This window comes from Eublepharis macularius, chromosome 4 (assembly GCF_028583425.1).
Source record: "Eublepharis macularius isolate TG4126 chromosome 4, MPM_Emac_v1.0, whole genome shotgun sequence".
Taxonomy (NCBI): Eukaryota; Metazoa; Chordata; class Lepidosauria; order Squamata; family Eublepharidae; genus Eublepharis; species Eublepharis macularius.
The window spans coordinates 118,996,080-119,009,780 of NC_072793.1; the positions used below are offsets into that span (position 1 = coordinate 118,996,080).

Consider the following 13,701-nt stretch of genomic DNA (forward strand, 5'->3'; position numbering starts at 1 on the left):
TATACCTTTCCTTTCTCCTCAGTTGGGTCCCAAAGCAACTTAGATCATTCTCTCCTCCATTTTTTCTTCATAACAAACCCTGTGAGGTAGATTAGGCTGAGAGTTTGTAACTGGCCCAAAGTCATCCAGCAAGCTTCTATGGAAGAGTAGAGAATTGAATCTGGGTCGCCCAGATCCTAGTCCATCACTCTAGTCATTACACTACACTGGCTCTACTTCTTGTTACAAATGTCAAGTCAAAGGAAAACATACAGTTAGCATTTTGTGAGATCAATTCCATTACTTCTGCAAAGCATTAATTGCATGTTTCCATTGTACAGGCACAGAAGTATATTCTGAATTTGAAAGTTGTCAATAAAAGCTGCTGTTCTACAAAGGGTCTGGTCCTTGGACACACTATTGTCATTTATATGTGTCTGATAGACTGAGGTTATTAAAGAAATAAAAGTTTTGTTCTTGCAATGAGGAACAGGGGTAAGACATGAACTTCTGCAATATTTTGATTACCTGAAGCAAATTCTGTGACGCAAACGATGGGGAGCAGAGTCTGAAAGAGTCTGATTTCTCACAAACATTACTGAACAAACAAAATGATCTGGAATATTGAAACATTGTTTCTTGCTGTCATTGCTACTTGATTGTATTTATATTCTTTGTTTAAAGCAGATGGTCCTCTAAGTGGCTAACAGTACTTACAGTCAAAACAGCAATCTTTTAAAAGTATTTAAGCTAGCAATCTCTATATATAAAGACAAGTGTCCTGACTGACTCATCAACATCCAAACCCCTGGACCTAGAAACATGAAATTTGGGGAGAACATTCCTTTCATGATGTAAACACCCACTTGAAGGGATTTTAAGAAATTCGCCCTCTAATGAGATAAAAGGGGTAAAATGTGTTTTCCCAAAGGAATACAGCTTCCCTGTGTGGCTGGCAGGTTGTTGCCTGCTTGCACCCCTGCCCACTGCCAGCTTGGCCACTCTTCCCTGATTGGGCCAGTATTTCAAGGTCATTTGCATATGCGAGCTGATTGGGGCTCACAACATTCCATACCTCATCCTCCTCCCAGAGACAGATGGAACACAGAGGTCATTTGCGTATGCAGCCTGATTGGTCCTCACCCACCCCCACCCCCACATTCTAAACAGTATGCAATTGCTGTTGGAACGGAAGTCATTGAATGTGTCCTGAGGTAAAATTCACCTCCTAGTCTTTCCTTAAAAGTTCACTAGGGTTGCCAGTCTTCCTGTGGAACATGGCTTTCCTGTGTGGCTGGCAGGCTCCTGCCTGCTTGCACCCCCCTCTCCAGGGCTGGCGCGCCCATTGAGGCCAGGTAGGCAGTGGCCTCAAGGCGCGGGGTGCCAGAGGGAGCACTGGAGGAGGTGCGGGGGGGCAGGAGCGCGCGCCACAGAGCTGCAGCCTCCTATCCCTCCCGGCCCAGTCTGCCGCCAGCACACGCCCCTGGCTGGGTGCAGCAGCTGCGGGCAGATGTCTGCGGTGGTGCAGGCAACCGATCGGGAGAGCTCGGAGGCCACCCGCACACCGTCCCAGCCGACCACCGCAGTGATTGGACCAGCGGCGCATGCTCTCCCGTTATGACGTCACACGTCATCACGCTGTGGAACTTTGTGTTCTGAGGTAAAATCAGGTAAAAGAAACTGCAGATAGTTGATGAAAGATGGTTCAGGACTCCTGAATAGGGATTTTATATAAAAGTCAATATTAAATGTTCATGGGAAGATGTTGCATGACCTTTCTAGGGGGCATTTTGATGTGAACCTCTCACATGAACTTGCCAAAGTGCCCACCACACCACCCCTCACTCAGTCCAACTCCACTTCACACCTCTCTCAGTCATCACCTCTTACTGCCCCCAAGAAGCCTCCTGGCAGACGTCATGCAAGATACACCAATGCTAAAACTTAGAGATGTGGCAAAGAAATATGCAACCAACTAAAAAAAAATCCCACAAACCAAAAAGTGTTACATACTCATAAGTATTATAACTGGATTTAAAGTAGTTAAATACTATAGCGAAGCACGGGTATCAAGCTAGTAACAGCATGAAATAGAACAGAAGATTTCCTGCAAAGTTAGCCTTTGTAAGAGAGATTTTCACAGAACAGAAGCCACTGATGAGAAGGCTTTTTGCGAAAATGACAGCACCGTAGTAGGGCCTCCAAGCTGGATATTAGTAGTGGGATCATTTGGAAACTTTAGAAATTCTTGTGTCCTGGCATTTGTTCTAGTTGTTCACTCATGTTTGAAAGATCACCACAAAGAGGGGGTTACTTTGGAAGAGCAAATAACCATGTTCACATATCCATACAAAGGTGAATATTCACAGTTAAATTAATGTGGTATATGGAGGCACCTATATGAGATTTGCTGAGAGAAATGTATTCCAATTTTTTACAGTTCAGTATCTATGCCAAAAATTATTATTTGGAAAATACTACTTTCCAGTTTTTCATATTCAGAAGACAAAACTGAATCTAATTTAGGAATGAAGACAGTGCTGGCATTTAAATCATTATGTTGCTGTGCTTTTTTTTCATTTAAGCTTTAAAGTTCAAGCAGCATCTCCTATACTTAACACAAATTTGCCTACTTTACAACTGAAGAAAATCTAATTTCTTGTCAATATTTACAGCTCAGTTGCTCAGGCTACAGGAAGGTATTGATCACCTTCAAGAGGAAAAGGAGAGTGAAATGTCCCGTACTCGCAATGATTTACTTCGTGCTCAGGGTGAAATTTTGTTATTGCAACAAGTGGCTGAAAAGGCTGCATCAGAAAGGGACACAGATGTGGCTGCTTTACAAGAAGAGCTTCAGAAAGTGAGGGCTGAGCTTGAACGGTGGCGCAATGAAGCTTCAGAATATGAAAAAGAGATTGTTAACCTGCAAGCCAGTTTTCAGCTTCGATGTCAGCAATGTGAGGATCAGCAGAAAGAAGCAGCAGCTCGTCTCCAAGGTGTGACTCATATTAGTGGTAGCTACAACATATTGTGTTCTATCTTTCATTATTTTGTTGGTGTTTTGTATGTCCATGTAATCCAAGCCAAGGAAGGGGTAATAAATTTGTTTCACTCAAAAAGCCAAAAATGCTAATCTTAACCCATTTTGTTGGTATTGAAGATAGGAGACTTTTGTTATCCTGTGGTGCAGCATCTTAGGTTGATAAAACCAATGCTTGTCTGTGTTGAAAGCTGTTCATTGCAGGAGTGGTCAGTTTCTGTTAATACAACAGTGCCATCCAGGGTCTTCAGCAGCAGCACAGACAAAGCAAGGGGCATCCACCAAAAGGAGGGGGCAGGATCTGCTGTTTGTCTTATGTATGCAAAAGCACCCCTACAGTCTCTCTGAATCTTTCTGAAGGCAGCTTTACAAGACTTCTCATGCCCCTGCCCTGAGGCACAGTTATCAGAATTTTAACAGCATAGAGCAAGATTTGGGTCCAGTAGCACCTTAAAGACCAACTAGATTTCCAGGGTACGAGCTTTCAAGAGTCAATGCACCCTTCATCAGAGAGAGCTTTGACTTTCGAAAGCTCATACCCTGAATCTTGCTCTTCTACTACATTATTGTTTAATATCTATATGCACCCCCTCGCCCAGCTGGTGCGAAGTTTCGGACTTGGCTGTCACCAGTATGCTGATGACACCCAGTTATATCTGTTGATGGACGGATGGCCTGGCTCAGCCCCGGATGGCCTGGAGCATGCTTTGGAAGCCACGACTGGATGGTTGAAACAGAGTCGGCTAAAATTTAACCCCACAAAGACAGATATCCTGTACTTGAGTCCTGGGTGCGTAGATTCTGGACTCCGGCTTCCAGCCCTCAATGGGGCATTGCTCACGCCAGTTCAGAGAGTCAGGAGCTTGGAAGTGATCCTAGATGCCTCCTTGAAAATGGAGGCTCAGGTTGCAGTGGTTGACAGGTCTTCTTTTTTCCATCTTCAACAGCTTGCCCCCTATCTTTCAACCTGGGATTTAACTACAGTGATTCAAGCAATGGTCACCTCTAGGTTAGATTACTGTAACACACTCTATGCAGGGCTTCCTGTGAGTTTGATCTGGTGGTTGCAACTGATCCAAAATGCAGCAGTGTGTGTCATCACTGGAGTGCCTAGTAGTGTACATATAACACCGGTATTGCACCAGCTGCATTGGTTGCCAATAGAGTAGATTCGGTAATCAGATTCAAGGTTTTGGTACTAACCTATAAAGCCCTATGCAGACTGGGGCCATCATATCTGCAGGACCACCTCTCCCTATAGGTGCCCCAGAGGACACTCCAATCAGGTGATAAACAACTATTAGTGGTCCCTGGCCCCAGGAAGGCCCGCCTAGCCTTGACCAGAGCCAGGGCCTTTTCGGTCCTGGTTCCAACCTGGTAGAACACTGTCCAATGAGACCAGGGCCTGGCAGAGTTTATCTTTCCACCGAGCCTGTGAGACAGAGCTGTTCCACCGGGCGTATGGTTGAGGCTGAGCTGGGGCCCCACTAGCTGAATAGAGGAGAATGGGTCCCTCCCTGTCAGAGGCATCCACCATCTAACTTTTTAACTAACTTTGTGAGTAACGTTTTAAGTGACAGTGAGGTGGCAGATTGATTGATTACTTCTGTGCTGCTTTCCTGTACTTTTAAAATATTTATATTGTATTGTTTTGATATCGTTGTTTTAAATTGTTAAATGCAAGTTTTATTGTAATGTTTTTATGGAATATAATCCGCCCTAAGCTTGCCAATGTGGGGAAGGCAGAAATAAAATTGAATCAAACACGCAAATAAATAAATAACAACACAGCTACCCACCTGAAATTAACAGCATTAAAAAAAAGGCATAGTTCATTAAAGACCTAGGTAAGCCATGCTATTAATATATACAATGTGTCAAGTTCAGTAGTACGTTAAATTAAAAATAAACATCAAAAATAACAAAGATCATTATGCTTAACTTAAAATAACAGTTCATTTGTGTACCACTCTTCTGGACATATTAGTGCCCACTCAGAGTGGTGAACAAAGTCAATGTTATTATCCCTACAATGCAGCTGGGGAGCTGGGGCTAAGTGAAGTGTCTTACCCAAGGCCACCTACTGAGCTCATGGCAGTAATAATAATAAGTAGTGAGATTTGAACCAGCAGAGTGCTACATTGCATCCCAACTACTGAACTACTATGTTACACCAGCTTTCAGCTTCTGACTCCAGCTGTTGCTGATTTAATTAAACCACTTATAGAAGAAACTGTGCTCTGGAATTTATAACACAACTTTTGACAAAAATGCACAATAGTGCTTATTACCAATAAGATACACAGCTAACTGTATTATGGTATTGTACTAATATAATTATTACTTCAACAGCATAGTACTTGGTAGGGGTGTGCACCCAAAAAATATTCGGGTTTCCTGAAGCGGGGAAAGGATTAGGAATAACCTGAATCCTGAAGCGGCAAGCCACTTCCGGGTTCGGGTGTTTGAATCTCTTTGGTATGCTTCATTAAGATTTTGAGCACACCAAAGCTCAAAAGTGTTGCTTTCAAATGCCCCGCCGTTTTCTTCACCCGATGCAAGGGGAAGGAGGCTCCCCTTCGCATCGAGTGAAGAAAGCAGCGGAGTGTTTCAAAGTGCCCCTCTTTGTGCCGCTTGCAAATAGCACAAAAAAGCTGGCTTTAAGTTTCAAACACCGCACCACTTTTGTCACCTGATGGGAGGGGGAGGAGGCTCCCCCTCGCATCCGGTGAAGCAAGCGGTGCGGCATTGGAAAGTGCCCCTTTTCGTGTTCCTTTCAATTGGCACGAAAAAGGTGGCTTTACATTTCAAATGCCGTGCCGCTTGCTTCACCTGATGGGTAGGGGAGTAGGCTCTCCCTCACATCGGGTGAAGCAAGTGGCGTGGCATTTGAAAGCACTCATTTTCATGCCGCTTACAAGCAGCACAAAAAGGGTGTTTTTCAACCTTCCTGCCCCACTGCTCCCCGATGGGAGGGAACCTTCCTCCCCCTCCCATCGGGGAAAAAAAGTGGCGGGGCAGGAAGTTTGAAAGCAGGCAGCACTTTTCTTGCTGTTTGCAATGCATACAGCTAGAAAAGTGTTGTGGGCCCAGCTGCTGCTGCTTTGGCTGTAGCTTCCTGAAGCAATACAAATCGCTTCAGAAAGCTTTGCTTCAGGATTCCCGAATTGGCTCAGCAATCCTGGGGAGTACAGTTACACATACAGCATTGGTTATTGTTCTATGCTAATTACTTCTGAATGTCTCTGAAGTTATGACTATATCCATCTGACTAGTTGTCATTGAATCTCCAAGATTCAATGACTTCATTAGGACTCAGTTGAATTGATTAGTGTTTTCCAAAATAAGTTAAAAGTTATTTGGCTCTACCATAGCCCTTGTTGATCTTGCTTGTAAGTTACAAGGATTTGCAAGGAATCATGGGGGAAGAGGGGACAAACAACTAGGAAATTCAGCCCACCATCACCACTACTGAAAATATTGAAATCATAGAGTTGAAAGGGGCCTTGTAGACCATCAAGTCCAACTCCCTTCCCAAAGCAGGAAAAGCCTAAAGCATCCCCGGCAAATATTTGTCCAGCTGCTCCTTGAAAATTTCCAATGACGGGGGAACCATCCATGTGCCTAGATAGCAGATTGCACTGCTGAATTACTCTTAACATGAGGAATTTTTTCCTAATGCCCAGCCAGTACCTTCCCTCCTGTAGTTTGGCAACAGAGGATAGGATGCAACAATCCTATCCTCTGTTGCCAATAAGAATAACTCCCTTCCCTCCCCAAAGTGTCAGCTTTTTAAATACTTAAAGAGGGCAATCATGTCTCCACTCGGAATCCTCGACCCTAAACTGAACATTCCCAAGTCTCTCAGTCTTTCCTCGTAGAACTTGGCCTCCAGGCCCCTGACCATTCTGGTTGCTCTCCTCTACACCTATTCCAATTTGTCCACATCCTTTTTGAAGTGAGGCCTCCAGAACTGGACCCAATACTCCAGGTCCAGGTATATAGTGGGACAATGATATCCTATGGTTTGGATGTTATGCCTTTGTTGATACACCCCAAGATTGCATTCACCTTTTTTGCTGCTGCATCACACTGACTGCTCATATTTAGCTTCCCATCTGTCTGTATCCTAAGATCTTGTTCATACACACTGCTACTCAGAAATGTATCCAGCATCTCATCCTGCAGCCCTGCCCCAGCCATTGTGGCCAGCAGTCTGTCCAGGAGCGTTGTGCTGGCCAGGCTGCTTCGGCCTCTGGTGGAGCAAGCCACAGGCATTGCTGAGGCTCCTGTGGTGGGCCTGGGCCACTGGGGCCTTGTTCGTCAGGCTGCCAGCCTCCATTGTCTGCAGGAGGTGCTGCCTCTACAAGGGAAGCCCTGGTGGGGCCTTGCTTGCTAGGCGCCAGCCCCACCAGCTCAGGCCTTTCTGGGGGTGCGGTGGCCTCAGTGGAGGGCCTGTCCTGTCCCTTGCTGGCCTTGTCCTCCCTGGCCTACTCCTTGGGCTGTCCTGGGATTCCTTGCAGTGGCAGCAGAGGAGGTTAAGTCCAGGGAGAGTGGGCTTCTCTCCAGACAAGAATCATCCTACCAAGACTCTGTAATGCCTACTAAGTCATATCTTTCCATCTGCATTAGTAAATCAAGTTCCTCCTTCTTAATTCCCAAGCTCTGGGTGTTGGTATGTAGGCACTGGAAGCCTTGCAACATTCCCCTTCATTGACCTGGCCTTCCAAGTTAGGCCTCTGCTATTTGCTCTCCTTCTTCCCTGAAGTTCTATGCCAGTTGTCTCCATTCCTCAGTGATGTCAGTTTAAAGCCCTCTCAATGAATCTCCTCAGGTCCCTTCCAAACACATTCTTCCCAGTCCTTGACAGGTGATGTCCATTGCGTGCAAGCAGGCCATCTTCAAGAAAACGTAGTCCATGATTTGAGAATTCAGTTTGCTCCTGTCAGCACCATGAATGCAGCCAGAGGTTCGCCTCCATATACTTCTGTTCCCATTGCATTCCTCTTCTTCTGATTGGCAGGATCGAAGAGAATACCACCTGTGCCCCCATTCCTTTTAGTTGTCTCCCGAGTACTTGATAGTCAGCCCTAACGTGTTTAGTGGTGTTCACAGCCATGTCGTTTGTTCCCACATGGACCATCACAAATTGGTAATGGTCTGTTGGTTTGACTAGTTTAGCCATCCAGTCTGTGATACTCATACTATGCTCAGTGCTCATCAGGCTGTTTTATGGGAGGTGGGTATTTTTCTTTTTAAAGTGTTTACGTTCATCACTACGAAGCGTGACTTCAGGGGTTTTTTTAACCATGAAACAGACATAACTACTTTTCAAATAATTTGAAGATCTTCCCGAAAGCATTACTTGAAGACATTTCAAGACAGCTATTTCTTTGTCAGCTTTAATGGGTAACATAGCATAAATCTTTTGCTTTTAGGTGAACTCGAGAAATTAAGTGGGGAGTGGACTGTTCTCGAAGCTGAATGTGTTTCATTAAAGAAGGAAAATTCTGTGCTTGCATGTGAACTTCAGCGACAAGAAAAGGAGCTTCATAAGTAAGTACTAGTGAATATAATGGGAAAACTCCATAAACACTGAACTGGTGAAGCAGGATCTGAACTTACTGTGTGTGTTATGTGCTATGTAGTCACTGCTGACTTGTGGTGACCCTATGAATTAACAACCACCAAAACTTCCTATCATTAACAGCCTTGCTTTGATCTTGCAAACTGAAGGCTGTGGCTTCCTTTATTGAGTCAAGCCATCTCATGTCGAGTCTTCCTCTTTTTCTCCTGCTTTCAACTTTTCCTTGCTTTATTGTCATTCCCAGTGAATCTTGTCTTCTCATGATGTGACCAAAGTACAATAGCTTCAGGTTTGTCATTTTAGCTTCTAAGGAGAATTCAGGCTTCATTTGACCTAGAAGCCCCTTATTTACCTTTTTGGCTGTCCATGGGGTCTGTACAACTCTCCTGCAGAACTACATTTCAAATGAATCAATTTTCTTCCTGCCAGCTTTCTTCATTGTCCAACTTTCACATCCATATATAGTAATAGGGAATACCATAGTATGAATTATCCTGTTCTTGATTCCCAGCAACACTTCATCCTTAAAGACGTTTTTGAGTTCCTTCTTGGCTGCCCTTCCAAGTCTTATTCTTACCTTATTTATTAGGTGCTAATTTAACAAAATAAAAAGATGAAGTGAAAGAATTTTCCACCTTTGGAACACTTTTCTTAGCAGATCAGACCATATTTATTTAGTACATCAGACATTGTTTACCTACTCTAGTTTGCTCTATTTTTTCCTCCTTTAAGAACGGGGAATGTGTGATGTTTAGCGCTGTTTACTACTTCATTGGCAGTGTGCAAATAATTTGGTCATTTCGTAACATAATTTCCAAATTACTGTTTTTTTAAAAAACATGACTTACTGGTCACTGTATATAGAAAAACCATGGCTACAATTCAAAAACTGCCTGATTAGCTCAGAGCTTTGGGATGAACAGTTGGTACATGGCATGGCAAATTGCCTGAAGGGAAGTCTCAGGATACTTTTGCTGTGCCTTAAAGTAGTTTTCTGGGATGATATATCTGTTGGTCAGCGCTTTTCTCTGTCAGTGGAGGAAAGTATCTTGAAATGAGTTATGCCCCCTACTTGCTCTGCAGGCAGGGCTAAATGATCTTTGCAGCGCTTCCAATTTCTGCCAGGGGGCAAGCCCCAGTCCATGCCATGGATTGCTCTGCCTCAGATCAACCTCAACAGCTTTTCCTCCAAAAAACAGAAAGAGAGAAAGAGACTAATTTAGATGGAGTGAAGAGCAACAATATGCCAAAGTACTCCAAAAAGTCTTCAGGTTTGGCAGCTGCCTGCCCCAGCACCTCTTCAGCATAGACCAAAAAGATGCCCTGTCAGGACCAGAAGAGTTCAGCTGAACTCCCAGCTGCCAGAACAACCACGTCTAGAGCAAATATTATATTCAAGCTGGCTCCCCAGGTCAATGGAATGGCTGGTGCAGTTACCAAAAGAGCCCACCAAGATTCCTGTCTCCCCCTGCTTGCTGAGGACTCAACGGGGATGTGAGCTTTTCAAAGTGCTGTCACTACCACAATAACAATTTTGGAGGTAATGATGTTGGAGTAAATGGCCAACCATTTTGATTCAGATACACCAAACCTCTCCAGTGCAACTCAGACTGGCCAGAGAAACTCTTAAGATTTTGGAGCTCATAATCATTGACAGCAATAAGACTTCTTGCACAGTCAGTAATCTGCAAAGGGACTTCAGGGAGGCACAGTGTTCCCAGGGATCTAGTTCCCCTTTATTCTCTCCTCTAAGAATCTTCAGTGGGGTGTCCCTATGCTCCAACATTTGTCCTGGATCACCAACAAGGTTGTTAAGGATGTGCAGGAGGAAAAAATAAAAGTGCAGACATTGGGACTGTTCTCCCTCATCATCTTCATTGTCTCCCTCCCCACCTCGCAACCATTAGATTCAAAAGGAGCTCTATCTAGGGTCTATTGCAGGAATTCCTCTGCTAAAGCAGACTCCTGTTTTTCAGACCCCCTGCGCACTTCCACAGGCAGAGTGTCTAGGAGCTACAGGCACAAAAAGGCACAAAACTCTCCACCCTTCTCCATGGACCATGTGCAGCTTCATACTGCCCCCTCAGGCCATTTAGGTGCTCATCCCTCAGACTCAAATTCCATGCAGTCTGATAGAGAGGAAGGGGAATGGTCAGGCAAGGAGGCATCAGAACTGGTCACTATGGCAGCCAGGCCTCCCTGGATCATCCCTTCAACTCATAACATTTTCCTACAAAGTCCTCTGCTACATCCCAACCCAGACTGGCTCAAGCTCTCTACCTAGAGGTTGAAAGGTGGGACCTGGAACAGCATGGATAATCCTCCCAAAGGTTATAGCTGTCTTGCTGGCATTCAGAAAATTTTTAACCAACAGCATGACTGAAGCAACATGGAAAGCTTTCAGCTGGTGGTACCACAGGAAGAGGGCTAACTCCTCATCAGCTGGAATCAGGGAGCTGCTTTGATTCCTCCATGAAAGCCTATCTCAGGGGCTTCGTTTCAACCCTCTGAGACAAAAAGTTACAGCTCTATTTTCAGTCCTCAGCACAGGGTGCAAGGGGCCTCTTTCATCTCATGCTCATATCAAACAGTTTCTGAGAGGGATGGCTCTTCTAAACCTCCCTGCCATGCAACACCACTTTTCTTCTTGAAATATACACAAAGTCCTTTGAGCATTACATCAGGCCCTACTTGAACTGCTCAAATAAGTACCTCTCCATATTAATAGCATTCAGTGTAGCCTTCTTGGTGGTGATTACATCAGCGAGATAAATCTTAGAATTTTCTGCCTTCTCAATAAGGCATGAGTTATGCACTTTCTAAAATGTGGATCCCTCCTTCGTACCAAAGATAAACTCATCCTTTAATAAGGACCAGGAGATCTACCTACTATCCTTCTGCCCCCGCCAGCACAACCCAAAGAGGGCAGTAAGAACTTACATAAAGCACACAGAATTCTTTATAACAATAGGCTCACTGTTTGTCTCCTTAATCCCATCTTCCATGGGGAATAAGGTATCCAAGTTAGCACAGGTCCCTAAAGTGGTGGAACAACAAATGGAACCTCTTAGTGGGGGCCCCATTTGGTTCTTCCCTGATACACATCTCAATCAACATAGATGCCTCTCTGTAGGGTTGGGTGGGGAGGTTGTTCTGGGACCAATCATGTAAAGGGAGCATGATCGCCTCAAGAATTTTCTGTACATAACAACCTCCTTGAACTCTGGCTATTAAGGTATGCTCTGAAGACTCTGGTTTGCTTAGTAGAATGCAAGAATATACAGATATACACAGACAATACAACTGCCATGCATTACTTAGGCAGACAGGGGCACAGCCTCTCTAGCTCTCTCCCAGAAATCCTGACTAATATGGGAATGAGCGATCCAATATCGAGTCAGTCTCTTTGCCTTACACATATCAGGCAAGGACGATCTTCTGGCAGAAGCCGTGAGTCAAGTTCAAGTTAGGCTTTATTGGCATATAGCAACAATTCAAGTTATCCACTTACAAAAAAAAACAAGGTTAAAAGGATACTACATAACAAATACATAAATACATTTATAGCTTATTTCCGTGATATCCTTTGACGCAGCTTCAAAGCAGAATGGAGAAACTTGGCCACCCTCTCGGTGACGTCAGGAAAGGAATTGTTCAACAGTCTATAGACTTTGAGCGAGTCAGAGCAATCCATCATACTCTCTAAAACAGATTTTAAATATGTTTGACGTATACCAGCATACAAATGACAATGCAAAAGAACATGTGTAATTGACTCAATACTCAGAACTACAAATGGTCTATTGTAATTATTATTTTTATTTATTATATTAGATTTTTAGTCCGCTCTCCCCGCCAGGCGGGCTCAGGGCGAAGTACAACATTTCAATTTACATAAATACAGTTAAAAACAAATAAAACAGTATACAAATAACATTAAAACAACTTCATACAATACAGCTTCTCTTCAGATGGCGGTGATAAAATACTGCTTTTCAAGCCCTGGCTCATATGTAGGGTGGGTCCGCAGGGAGTTCCTCTGCCCTATTTTTGCAAAGTGGGGGCTTCCAACCATAGACCTATTTGCCACATACCTCAACAGGAAATGTGCACAGTATTACTCAAGGGCAAGGAAGGAAAAGGCCTCTCTCAGAGACACCTTTCAGATTCCTTGGTCTAATAATTCAGCAAGATGATGAGGGAAGGTTCCTTGGCAATTATAATAGCACCTTAGTGGCCAAGGAAGACCTAGTTTGCCACTCTCTTTCAAATGGTACAAGACAGAATCCACTATTCTCCCCTAACCCCAGACCTGCTACAGGATGACATGGTTCTCCACCATGACCTGGGCACTCTAAAACTGACAGCCTGGTTCATCTCTCCTCGGACCAATTTTTTCCTCCCTTGATCAAAAGTTCCTGTTAGAAGCTAGAAAATTATCCCCCAGGAAATCATATCTGGCCAAATGGAAAAGATTTTCAATTTGGGCCGAAGACAACAATCTGAACCGTGTCTCTGCCTCATTGCCCTCCACTTAACACTATTTGGTTCAGTTAAAGGATCAAGGTTTGGCTAATCCTCCATTAAGGTCCACCTAACGGCCATCTCTGCCTACCATCACAACATAAACAGAAAATCTCTCTTTGCTCAGCCTGAATGCAAGTCCTTACTTAAAGGTCTATATCCTCCAGTATCCAGACCTGTTCCCCAGTGGAGTCTTTCCTTTATTCTCACCTCAATCATGCATAAACATTTTGAGCCCCTGGTGGTGATTACATCAGCGAAATGAATCTCAGAATTTTCTGCCTCCTCAATAAGACATGAGTTATGTGCTTTCTAAAAGGCGGATCCCTCCTTCATACCAAACATAAACTAATCCTTTCATAAGGACCAGTAGATCTACCTACTATCCTTCTGCCCTTGGCCAGTACAACCCCAGGAGAAGGAATAGCACAAATTAGATGTAAAGAGGGCAGTAAGGACTTACATAAAGCACACAGAGTTCTTCAGAACAATACGCTTGCTGTTTGTCTTCTTCAACCCATCTTCCATGGGGAATAAGGTATCCAAGTCCACCATTGTGAGGTGGATCAAA

At 44.1% G+C, this 13,701-nt stretch overlaps 1 protein-coding gene across 22 annotated transcripts in view; it reads left to right on the forward strand.

The window, feature by feature from the left end:
• The window catches only part of SLMAP (sarcolemma associated protein), a 205,777-nt gene that overhangs the window by 175,001 nt on the left and 17,075 nt on the right, over window positions 1-13,701 (forward strand). For all 22 annotated transcript variants that reach the window (XM_054975444.1, XM_054975446.1, XM_054975461.1 and 19 more), the window contains 2 exons: window positions 2,655-2,975; window positions 8,458-8,575. In XM_054975444.1, the coding sequence (XP_054831419.1) occupies window positions 2,655-2,975; window positions 8,458-8,575 (439 nt within the window). The remainder of the gene's footprint in view (window positions 1-2,654; window positions 2,976-8,457; window positions 8,576-13,701) is intronic.